Source organism: Gigantopelta aegis, chromosome 4, assembly GCF_016097555.1.
Source record: "Gigantopelta aegis isolate Gae_Host chromosome 4, Gae_host_genome, whole genome shotgun sequence".
Classification (NCBI taxonomy): domain Eukaryota; kingdom Metazoa; phylum Mollusca; class Gastropoda; order Neomphalida; family Peltospiridae; genus Gigantopelta; species Gigantopelta aegis.
The window spans coordinates 71,826,856-71,840,642 of NC_054702.1; the positions used below are offsets into that span (position 1 = coordinate 71,826,856).

General features: G+C 38.7%; 1 protein-coding gene across 1 annotated transcript in view; it reads right to left on the minus strand.

Moving 5' to 3' along the window:
* LOC121371043 overlaps positions 1-2,266 on the minus strand; it is a 20,171-nt gene extending 17,905 nt beyond the window's left edge. The window contains exon 1 of the mRNA XM_041496663.1: positions 2,135-2,266. Coding sequence (XP_041352597.1) covers positions 2,135-2,141 — 7 coding nt within the window. The 5' untranslated portion in view covers positions 2,142-2,266. The remainder of the gene's footprint in view (positions 1-2,134) is intronic.
* Positions 2,267-13,787: the final 11,521 nt, after the last annotated feature.

The window sequence follows — 13,787 nt, forward strand, 5'->3', positions numbered from 1 at the left end:
TTCATTTAAATATTTACCTTTGATGTCCAACACAGATAGACAGGCACAAACAGAGACACACGTGTATACGCACAGAGACAGTGTGTGTGTGTGTGTGTGAGAGAGAGAGAGAGAGAGAGAGAGAGAGAGAGAGAGACAGAGAGAGAGAGAGACAGACACAGACAAAGACAGAGAAACACAGACAGACAGACAGAGACAGAGAGAGCGAAAGACAGAGAAAGAGACATAGAGAGGGATGTTTACACAACACACGCCACAATGTGGACTTTGCGTGCGTATAAATTCCCAAACGTACACGAAAACACACAACACAACAAACATACATACATAGTCAACCGGACTTGCATACAATAGATATATATATACATTTATATATATACATTAATATATATATATATATATATATATATATATATATATATATATATATATACACACACACACACTCTCTCTCTCTCTCTCTCACACACACACACACACACACTCACACACACACACACACACACACACACGCATTGACTGTCCGTTAACGAAGATAGACCCTCATGTGACTTTTCGTTGTGAACAGTCACTCTGCTGAATGTCTTAAAGGTAGTACTAAACCAAATAACTTCCGGCTGGGTCAAAGTTCGAGGTGCACCGTACTTTTGATAGAGAAGTGAACACAACAAGTCCTGTGATTGGTTATAAATGTGAGTGTGTTGGTTGTAAAACAAATTACTTTCATCTGGGCTAAAAATGTATGCAATTTTATTTCATCTAGTACCACTGTGTCATGTAGCCTTGTGCTTGGAACATGTATGGGGTACCTGTAAAAAAAAGTACTCAAATTTTGTGCGGAACTAGGGTAGTCATAGACGCTACCCGTTATCTCAGAAATGAGCAGCTTGACACCCACTTTTTTGTGATTCACTTTAAGGGTGAGGGGTGGTAGTATTTATATCCGTGGCGTTTATGTCGATTGATACGTTGCAGGTAGGAGTTTTAGCCACATATGTTACTATTGTCGTCTATGGGATTTGATTTGGTAGTATACATCCTATAAAGTACTGGAATCTTTTGACATCCAACACGACAGCTTTTCGCCATTGGTGCTTTGATTGGTCGAAGGAAAGGTCACCTGGACACGTGATAAGGCTGGAGTTTTCAAGTTTACTGATACCCATGTACGTTGAAATAAGCAGAGTGGGTCGTAATAAATAAAAAAAACCTTTGTTTTGTTTAACGACACGACTTGAGCACATTGATTAATTAATCATCGGCCATTGGTTGGCAAACATTTTATATTCTTACATGTAGTCATCAGAGGAAATTCGCTATATTTTTCATAATGCAACCTGGGATCTTTCATATGCACTTTCCCACAGACAGGAAAGCACATATCACAGTTTTTGTACAGCTGTGGTGCACTGGATGGAACGAGAAAAACCCAATCGGTTGAATGGATCCCCCGAGGTGGTTCGATCCTGCGACGCAAGCACCTCAAGCGAGCACTCAATCGACTCAACTAAATCTCGCTCCGTATCGTAATAAGACCCGACTAAGTTAAACTGGACTTTATACAACCAACAGGACAGTGAACATCGTGGTCTTTGAAATGTTCGGTTTTGAGTGGTGCAGGAAGGAGTGGCTGTCCTCCTATATACGAGGCGCTTGATAGAGATTCATGGAATTAACCACTAGTTTGACAAATTCCCATTCGACTCTGTATTGTACAGAGATACGGTCTTGATCGCGGATAACGATTTTCTCGTTCAGTTTTAGGTGTATGTAGCTTACACCAATGCCTTATATTACTGTTATTTTGGGGTTTGGGAGAGTTTCTGGCCCTTGGTTCATTTTGGAAAGGTACGGCTATACATACCACTGTTACGGAGTTACTTACAGGCGCGAAACCACGATTTGTTTTGCGGTCTTCATGCAATTGCTTGAATGAAAGTTGTATACTTTGCAGTGAATGCCCTTTTAAATAAGTGGAGGGGATGTTAGGGATTTTGTCGTGAGTAGGGAGCTCCAGACTCCTGGACTCGACTCACCCACCCACCCTCGAGATCCGCGCCTGACTTACAACCCTATAAGGATTACTATAGATAATAAATGTGTCATAGTTTGGTGTGTTATATTAATAGCTTACCTCTCATGATCCGTGCATGCTCCTCAATGACTAGTATAGCCGACTATCTGCACATGATCTTTCCACTGATCACATCGCTAGCTGGGTTACTAAAAGTGACTCACGGTGCAATTTCCTGTCATTATACATAAACTGTAGTGTAATTTGACAGTAGATACATAAAATCATAACTGTTTGCTATTATAATGGCAATCAACTGAGCCCGATATACCACACATGTACAAGCTGTTACATGTATTGAACATTGCTTTAGAAATGATAATATGTAACGTGTGTTTGTGTGTGTTTAAACGTCTGCCTGCTTAACATCCAGTTCGTCCTTGAAAGACATACGCATACACACCGAAAAAGAACACACACAGCACTTCTGCCGTGCATACACGATTGTTTTAAAGGGGTGTTAGAACGACCAAGCAAAATGTCTTCGATGAGCGGGATTTAGCTCATTCTGTAGAGCGCGTCATGGGATCGAACGACCTCAGTGTGCTGTTCTGCCTGAGGAAAAGTGCATTTAAAAGATTCCTTGCTTCTAATGGGGAAAAAAAACCTGGCCTCGGTGGCGTCGTGGTTAGGCCATCGGTCTACAGGCTGGTAGGTACTGGGTTCGGATCCCAGTCGAGGCATGGGATTTGTAATCCAGATACCGACTCCAAACCCTAAGTGAGTGCTCCGCAAGGCTCAATGGGTAAACCACTTGCACTGACCAGTGATCCATAACTGGTTCAACAAAGGCCATGGTTTGTGCTATCCTGCCTGTGGGAAGCGCAAATAAAAGATCCCTTGCTGCTAATCGGAAAGAGTAGCCCATGTAGTGGCGACAGCGGGTTTCCTCTTAAAATCTCTGTGGTCCTTAACCATATGTCTGACGTCATATAACCGTAAATAAAATGTGTTGAGTTCGTCGTTAAATAAACAATATTTCTTTCTTTTTTTCTAATGAAAAAAAAATGTAACGGGTTTCTTCTTAAGACTACGAGACAAAAATTACCAAATGTTTGAGATCCATTAGCCGTTGATTAATAAACCAATGTGCTCTAGTGGTGTCGTTCAGGTCAGGGGCCTAATTCACAAAGGTCTCTTAGGCTCTGCTAGACGACAAAGCATCCTCTTAGCAAGTCTTTTAGCATTGCACTGCGAGATCGCACACTTGCGAGAGTTTAGTGAATTAGGCCCCAGGTCAGGTTAAAGGGTTTTACGTTCACATTCAGAGCAAGTTGTTGTAGCGCACGCCTGTCATGGACACTGGTAACGATTTGGGAGAAGAGGGGTCGCCCGCGCTGGTATGTGCAAGGGAGAACAAGCAGCCCGGCCAGGGTCGGTATTGGTGCTATTTTATTTTGAAAATGTCCCATAGGATTAGGTCCAAAATGAAAAACAAGGTTGCGTAATTTCGTGAGGTAATTTGGAACGGTTCATCGAAATTAATTTGAGCTATTTTGGTGTCGTAAAAACAAAACAAACTTTAACTATCCGTCATGAGTGCGAGTATTGTGTTGTAAGCTAACTGAATATCAGCTGGTCAACGAAAAACATTGGGACTTATAATTTTGGGAAAATATGGCAACTTTTTTTGTATTATTTGACCCTGCCACTAAATAACGCCATAGATATATACGCATATCAGTTATTAACTTATTACTAACGGTTACCAACGGTTTCAGTATCAAATATTGCTTCAGTTGTCGCTCACATTTTATGTACACTCAGTCTTATTAGTCTATTTCGCTATCTTATAACAGGCGTGTTGAAAGTAAAGTTTGTTTTGTTTAACAGCTGGCATCGGTGGCGCAGTGGTTAAGCCATCGGACTACAGGCTGGTAGGTACAGGGTTCGCAGCGCGGTACCGGCTCCAACCCAGAGCGAGTTCTTAAGGGCTTAGTGGGTAGGTGTAAGGCCACTACACCCTCTTCTCTCTCACTAACCACTAACCAACTAACAACTAACCCACTGTCCTAGACAGACAGCGCAGATAGCTGAGGTGTGTGCCCAGGACAGCGTGCTTGAACCTTAATTGGGTATACACAGGAAAATAAGTTAAAATGAAATATTTAACAACACTAATAGAGCAAATTGATTAATTAATCATCAGCTAACAGTGTGAAATATTTGGTAATTGTGACTCGGAGGAAACCCGCTACATCTTTCCTAATGCAGCAAGGGATCTTTTATATATTCACTTTCCCACAAACAAAAAAGCACATGTCACGGCCTGTGACTGTTGTGGTGCACTGGTTGGAACGAGGAAAAACCCAATCAGTTCGATGGATCCATCGAGGTGGTTCGATTCTAACACGCAAGCACCTCAAGCGAGCACTCAACCAATTGAGCGAGATCCCGCCCTTACAGTGTGTTGAGTGCGTCGTCAATAAAACATCCCTTCCTTCGTTCTCTATTTTAGAACTGCTTGCAACTTTACAGCTACATGGTACATCCAAAGAGCTTCATAGCACTATGCGTTAGAGGGACCTTTCGTACATAAACAGCAATCTGTGGCAAATACACGAAGATGGCTAACCCGAGTACTGTGGCTGTAAGAGAGTTCGACGGACATTTGAACATTAGTAGTGAGAACGTCATAACCGTCCAAATGTCCGTCTAGCTCTCTTACAGTCACAGTATTCGGGCTAGAAGATGATGGCAAACTTAAAGAATGCAAATATACTTCTGTGGACAGCTTTCCTGTTAGGTATTAGTAAAACTACTATTAGTTTGTCTCTTAATGCTAATGGGGTACTTATGTGTGTGCTGTCAGCGTGGGTACCTACCAAACGTTCATAAAATGGACGTACGAGTTAAACTGTATCCAGTTTATATATGACATTATAAACGTATTTGTTACATGTTCATACTAAATAGCGTAGAGGGCATATCATCTCGTTCAAATGGGTGACGAGTACTGCACATCTTCCACACCCACCCCACCCACTCCACCCACTTCACCCCTGAAATTAAAAAACAACCTTTTATTTTTAGTTTATAGTACTCTTTTGACAGGTCTCTATAAATTGCGAAAACGATCGTTTTATTCGCGCATTGCTCAGACATATCTAATTTAAGCGTAACTTATTTTACATTTCACACTAAATTTTGGATGTCCATCATTTACATGGACATAACGAGTTACGCAAAAAGAAAATGGGTTACCTGAATTTATTTTTGCGTAATCCACAAATGGGTTATTCAAACTTTCAATTCTCAGAGCAGGGCACGAAATAGTTTGTAAATGTTAGCCAAAAGAAATATGACCAGCTAAGGAAAAATATGGCCAGTTGGAAATAAAGACAGCACGGGGTGATTGGACGGAGTTGGACACTGTGTGGGGAATTACGACCCCTGAGAGCATCATAGAACTAAAATATAACAGAATCGCGAACTCAGCCTCGGGTAAACAGAAGACGAGATTATCGTACATACGTGTCTCTCTTCAAGAATGATCTACGGTTTTTAGGTAATTTTAGCAGGTGAAGTTTTATTTCACCTGCTAGGTCTAAACAAATTAACTGTTTTTTGCTAATTCGAGCCCTGCAGAGGCCTACTTTTATGTAGCTGAAGAAGACCGTATATTGCTGAGATTTGAATCTTTATACTGGACCCCCTCCACCCCAAACCACCCCCTCGGATCACCCCAACCCTGTGGTGTTAGGGCTAGTGCAGCGGGTCTGAATTTGGATTTCATGTAATCAACGCAGTACTTTATAATCAACAGAAAAGAAAACAGTCACTATATTGTCAAATAGTTTATTATAATATGGTAATAAAACCTGCTCTTCCAGTTGTTTCACAACAAACGTTAACAGATCTTTTCTAACAAACTCTATTGTTCATAAAGTGAATTAGCTTTTTGCATTACACCTAATAAATTCAAATTACAATCTTCTTTCTGATAAAACCTTAACTTACACGTTACAACTTATTTAAAACGTTTCACTTAGATTTATAATTTTTACAAAATCCAATTTTACCCGAATCAGAAAAGGTACGTACCTCGGAAACTAAAGTTGCCGGTTTCCAGTCTTTCTTCTTTTTCTTTTTTTATAAATTACGTTTAAAACAACAAAGACAAAGTTCGTTCCCACCAAATCAGATGCAAAATTATAAATTAATGACAATACAAAAATTAATAATACAATTAGTATTTAAAACGTAAACATTGTAATATAATAGTAGGGAGGTTATGAAGGGAGATGGTACAAACCCATTCCTGGAGAAAATTATGTCTGTTGTAAACATATTTCATGCATTTTATTGGCATTTTTCACCAAATTTTAAATTAGAGAAATTATTATATGAAACATTTTGCACATGAAAAAAAAATCCACCAAAACATATGAATTTTTTTTTTAATAACCGACTCGCCTTTTTCCTAACGGTAATAACCACTGGTTAAAAAAATAAATAATTGAAGAAATTAACTTCAATGTTTATATATTAATTTTATCATATTTTCAATTCGTTAAAAATCTGGGGGATATGAATACATGTATTTTGTTTCTAAAACAAGATTTATTCCATCTGTTTTGGCGGTGGGGTTGCATGACATATTCCGAGCCACTACTGGATTACTCCCTACATAATGATATTACAATGTCAAGTTTTACAAGAGAACAAAAAAACAAATGACACACAATACTACTGATAAATAAAAACAAACCTAATAATAACAGTAATTTTGAAAACATAAATAAAAATATGAAAATACTGAAAACACATAAGTCTGATTTAGAAATGAAGAGTTTAGGCGCAAAACGCGATATATCCATTTTTCATTTTCAGTAAAAGTGATTTTTTAAATTGGCGTATATCGCGTTTTGAAAAAGAAACACCGGGATTTACCCAATACAATTTCATAAGGATCAATCACGTTTTGCAGCAAAACAGCGGGCCTGCGATTAGCCCTTACTGACATACAATAATGGCTTTAACTAAAAACTAAAAAGAAAATGTTTTATATCGCGTTTTGCGCCTGAACTCTTCAAATATAAACAACTAATGAGACTCTAATTAGCTAAAGGTATCTCACCACTATTGTTTTTACTTAGCTCAGCATACAAACATTAGATTATGTATACCACTATTGTTTTTACTTAGCTCAGCATACAAACATTAGATTATGTAAGCTAGCAATTAAACTAGTGAATTTTAGTTCAACATTCTACCTTGGAAGATAATAGCCCCTGTGACGTCATTCTACTAAAAGAGGTGAACAGTTCGATATATCACCACCCTTTACTTCGAGGGCACTGAAAAGGGAAGCAACTCTCATTACCTCAGTAAACAGTAGACAAACCTCAGTATACAGACAATACATAATATATGGTATTGAATTCTAGATGCAAGAGTCAACCTTGTTTTTAAACAATACGCACGAGAGTTGCCAGCCTTTTGAACACTTCATAACATAACAGTCTGACTGAAATCAGTTCTAATTCCAACACACTGGCGTAGGAAGTGTGTGTGTGTGTGTGGGGGGGGGGGGCAAGGGGGCATGTTCTCCACTTTTCTTAATCTAGTAGCAGCGATGGTTTATATATATATATATGTGTGTGTGTGTGTGTATGTATGTATGTATGTATGTATGTCTCTGTGTGGGGGGCACACAATTTCTGACCCCTTCCTACGCCACTGCAACAAATTAAAATAAAGAAATGGGGCGCTGTTATCAATGGAACTACGTGCCGATGTTTGGCTGCAATAGTGGTGTCATCCCTAAAAGTTGTGTCATAACTTAAGTAACCAAACAGAATATAACATATCAATGTATTTTCAATTTTTACTCATTATCATCTGCAAAAAAAAAAAATTAAAATTGAAAACAAAGTTTTTTTTGAAACAGTTTTGGATTGCAAATAAAAAAATACAAATAATTATTATTTTTGAATAAAGAACTCTTAAAAATAAACTTGTGTTTGAATAGTAATTGTTCTGTGAAATTTGCATTTTACAGACGATAAAAGTCAATAATTGAAAATACATTACTTATTATGTAACTTTTAACTCATTATGATATTATTATTATTTATTATTATTATGTAGCATAGCCAGGTGATGGACCGGGTAGTGACCTTTGCGCTGTGGACATTTTCAAAAGTATAGCATTGAGTGTAATTGTTTTTCAGAAGTCTATATCAAAACCAGTATTTGTCATCATGTTAATATTTAAAGGCAACATTGTAATGGATTAACCATAGCCGAAATTAAGTACCACATGTTGTTTATAACATCAGTTAGATTTGTTTTAAAAACAGATCATATATTAATCTGAAGCTTGCTCAACATTGTAATCAACCAATTCCTCTATAAGTATAATAATTTGCGTTATCAATTCCACGGTCCTAGCTGGGGATTTCCAGGTGGTATGCAGACTTTTTTGGCGATGGAATAAAATATAAGAGCACGCATTTACATCATATATTTTAATAAAATATATATATATCATATGTAATTTCAGGTGGTACGCATCTGCGTACTTGCGTATATGGAAGCTAAGCCCCTGAATTCATTTTTAATATAACACAACAAAAACCCTTCACCGACTTGATGCAAATGTTGCGTGACCATCAGTTACAGAACACGGTACAAAGGAAGGTGACATACAATAATGTGCAAGTATAGACATTTTTCAATCGATCCAGTATCGGTAAAAAGACTGGCTATGCTACAGACATAATTCAACATGTACTGAATACACATTTGATAAAAATCATTGATTATGTTCTCTTTTGTTCGCAATATTATACAATATCAATTTGGTAGTTTAATTTATTTCACCTTGGCAACCCACACCGGGTTTCACATAATCGTCTAGAGTATATTTAACCCGAACTTAGGCACAAAACAAACTGGATCTGGGTCTGGGTCTGGAGAGTATGGTACCAGTCCAAAATGAAAAACATTGAATCGAATGTGACAAAACACACCGCGTCTGTGCTGGCGTCAACTACAGATCTGGCAACAGACGTCTTAGAACATGTGCTATATTTTCACACTGCCAGACTGGCAGCTGCGCAATGGTGAAGCCTTTTTTGTTTCTTTTTTCTTTTTTCTTAATAAACAAAAGGAAAGATATATATTAAGCAATGTGGAATAATCGTAATTATTGTTGATGTTTATAGAAGAAAATATATCCAAAAATATGAACACAGTCGATTATACTGTTAACACGTAACAGTTATGCTGGGTTTCTATACAAATACACTTTTCACGTGTCGTGATTAACGTTTCACAATTCACTTTCATGACGGTTTCCACCAAGTTCACGTAGACTGACTTTATTTGTCACTTTCCACACCATACCACAATTACCGTAAAAATAATTTACATAAAATACCATACCATAATCTAATCATATCTGATCATTTCCACCCAGTTAGCAACCAAACATCAATCAAAGATTTTTGTAAAATGTACCCAAATTCCATGCATGAAGTAACTACAGTATTTACATGTTCAACATAGTGTAATTGTTTTTTCATTATGTAGGTTCATTTCGCAACTACAAAACAAGGATAAAATAATTTTAAAAGGCATACTTACAAATCTAGTGGAACTGTACTTCGCTGTTCGTTTCATCAAAAAACGAGCATGTTCGTTTCTTTATTCACGCGTGAAAAGTGTATCATGGTGAACAGTGTATCATGACACGTGAAAAGTGAACTTCTATGGAAACCCAGCCATACAGACCCAGACGTAAAAAAAAATCAGACATGGCGTCTTTGCCACACTCTCCAGACCCAGACCCAGCTCAGTTAGCCTACGACATGGGGAAGGTGAATCTATTTAAAGGAGTATTATTGTGAAAAATAAAAGTTCTTTGTTGGAAAGGTGCCTATTCAAAGTTAGTATTTCAACATACGCATTTAAAAAAATGAAAAACAGCATTACTATAATCAATATTTTGAAAAATCCGATTATTCCACTTGATGGAGATTGCAATCTTTGTGAAAGAAATTACAGAATTTTTTATTATTATTAAAATAGTTCGGCATCCATTAGTACGTAATCCGTGGTTTACATCTATCTCCGCATCCTTGAATGCGTAATGCTAGTTTCAGACTGCCAATTGCCAGCAGAAAGTTGGCCAACTTTCTGCTCTAACGGCTTCTACGACTGTCCAGTTGCTAATCTGAGCGCTCTTACGAAATCTATGACTGCCATCGTATCCTATTCAAAAAGTGAATCGGTCCCGACATTTATTGTTAGTCTGAGCGCACATTCAATTCAACGCGACGCTCAGCTTTTAATCTGAGCGCACCCGTCTAAGTCGGGAGTTGATCAATGTATGTTTATTAACGTATTCTCTGAATATTCGAATTTCACTGATGCGGAGACGAATTAAGACTGCGGATCACGTTCAAATGAAAAAAAAGAAGTTTTATTTAACGACGCACTCTACACATTTTATTTACGGTTATATGGCGACAAATTATAGTTAAGGACCACACAGATCAGGGGTGTGCGCAGGAAATTTTGCAGGGGGGGTGGGGGGTCGAGATGTCAAATTTTGCAGGGAGGGTCGAGGTGTCTGGCGAAGCCCGATAACATCTCAGTACTTCCATATCCATTCACAGGAATGCAAAAAATCGGGATATGAAAAAAAAATTCGCCTTGAGCGGGGGGGGGTCGAGCCCCAAAGCCCCCCTGCGCATGCGCCTGCAGATATTGAGAGGAAACCAGCTGTCGCCACTGCATGGGCTACTCTTTTCGATTAGCAGCAAGGGATCGTTTATATGCACCATCCCACAGACAGGGTAGTACATACCACGGCCTTTGATATACTAGTCGTGGTGCACTGGCTGGAACGAGAAATATCCCAATGAGCCCACCGACGGGGATCGATCCCAGACGGACCGCGCGTCAAGTGAGCGCTTTACCACTGGGCTACGTCCCGCCCCACGTTCAAATGGATGCATGAATGAATGAATGAATGAATGAATGAATGTTTAACGACACCCCAGCACGAAAAATGCATCGGTTATTGGATGTCAAACTATGGTAAATCAAATGGATGCCAAATCAAAAGCTATGTTCAAATACAGACCTCGGCGGATATGTATGTAGATATGGATGAGGCACAAGTCGCTGTTGTTTTCAGTGGAGGTGTTCACATATGTCCTGATAAACAAACTGATGCGTTATCCCGATACGGACACAATTATTTCGATTGTCACATGCAGCAGCGACTGAACTCGTATCCGGACGCCAAACAGCACGCCGAAAGTTGATAAAAGTAGATCTCCCGCACAAATAACGTTTGGAAAGATCTAGATTTGTTACCGTAATGTGTATTGCATTTATGACAATACATATGTGAACGGTACGTCCAATTATCGTACCCCATTTTCGTATCCGTATCCATGTATAGGTGAACATAGCTTTTAGCTTCGTACACATTTATCTGAAGTGGGGGGGTGGGGTGGCAACGGCAATGCGACAATGACAATGACAGTTCGTTTCTTAGGGTTTTTTAGAAATAAAACGCATTTGAATAGTTGAAATTTAGTTTATGTGTACAATTTAATTGCATGTAACATCTGAACACATGAGCATTTGTCCTTGATTCCAAGTCATAATGAAGGAAGTATCTTTCCTTCATCCACCTTGTAGTTGGCACGTGCAGGTTGAACTCCTTGAGGTGGTCCAGGATATATCCCGGCGAGAAAACCCTCTCATGAATCTGATAAACTGACCTCCAAAACAAGTCCTTGTTGGCGTCAGAATACCTCATGCAGAATGAATTACCGTGACAGTGCCATTTTAGCGTATCTTTAAATAATACATAGGAAATGTTTTGTTTTGGGGGGTTTTGTGTGGAAAAAAAACCCATTTTGAACACTCCTTCTGAAGACTGACATTGTTTCTGTTATATCATCAGTATACATGTCTGCGTCAAGGGACGGTTCATCTAACACTTGAAATGTATGATTATCATCACTGTCATTTACATTCTGAGATGCGAATGACAACATCTTCCTAAATCGCTTTTCTCCTTTCTTCTGTGATGACCTCTGCTGTGGTGGTGTTGGAAATTCCTTGTTGGATGTAGGATTTACATCAATAGGTGCTCATATGGAAAATGCTTTCTTAAATGGATTGAGGAAACATTTATTTGTGCAATTTGTAAAGTCTGAGGTACGACCATTATACAGCCTTTTGCCAGAACTGGATCTTCTAGGTGTCAAGACGGGAAACAACTTTCCTCTTTCGTTATTGGTAAAGGCTTAACTTAACCGGCCTCTTTTTGTATCTCCCCATTACTGAAAAACACACACCTTAAGTTGAAAAATATAATCACGATATTTTAGGGGTACAAATTCAAATATAATTTTTGAAGTAAACGAAATCTTGGCTTAATGCAGGGGGAGCAGACGAAGATGTGCCTAAACTATAAGAAATGTCTTGGATGAACAATTATAAAATTACTTTCCAAAACATATTTACATAATTTAGCTTCCAGGGTGTACAAGCTTTCATCATGACACTTTCAAAGTATATAAATATAACTTGTTTCATTAAAATAACACCAAATATTTTGATCCTGTTTGTTTCGACCGTCAAAACAACGAGGTTTTTCTTCAATAGCTTTTTTTTTTGGTTGAACAAAATCGAGAATTACGTAAACAGATGGATAGAGCATTCATTCTAGAGCCGTATCGCAATATTATTTTAATCAGAAAGGCATTCAGCATGCAGCTGTAAGACAAAATATACTCACCGTCGTGTATCGAAGTGAGCTTCATCCGCCATTTTGGTAGTGGTATACGAAGTTTAAGCACGTGGCATACGGTTTAGGTTGTACGATGTGTATTGCCTTGCATATGTGTACACGCTACTTTATTTTCATATAACCGATTTATTTTTTCCGTCGTCGTCTTATCCTTGTCGCATTGTCGTTGCCTGAAAAAACTGGATGAATGTCTACGAACTTTAACCCCAACTCACTGGGGTCCCATTACGACCGGGTATTCATTTGTACTTGGTCTGCGGTCCCGTGTCCGTATCCGCGTCCTTGCATATGTGGCCTCAGACCACAATTAATTTCGCTATATGTTTCTATATAGCCTTAGTGGCTATAACATTTTTATTAATATCAGCAGGCCCGTGAAGTTTTGTATGTACCTTTGCCTGCATGGGGGACACACACCCTGAAAAGGACAACCCCTGTTGTCCAGCTCTTTCTCCCAGCATATTGGTTTAAACAGACACACCCTCTAAACCAGGCCGGAGTACACCCATTTTACACAAAAAGCACTACTTTTGCATGGGCCGGAATTACCACAAACAAGTCTTCAATGTCAACAAGTTACACATGTTTACAAACTACATGCTATCCCCTGTCACTTCAGTCAAACAGTTGCCACTTCATAGCTGTCTGCCATGAAATAATCACAGTCAAACAGCAGACTACTTGCGCGGTGAAACTTCCGGATTTTGGACAACCAAATGGGAAGATAACTGTAATCTGAGGCCTATCAGTCCATTTTTTTCCCCTAAAAACTGGCCCACACTAATGCATTCCAATGATATACATATTAAAGCAATGCTCGGTAAGTATCGGTATGTCACCTTTAAACTGAGAGTATACAGAGGCTGTGTTAAAACACCTACCACAGTGCCTTGCCATGGCCAATTTTAGCAATGGAAACTTGAGGGACAC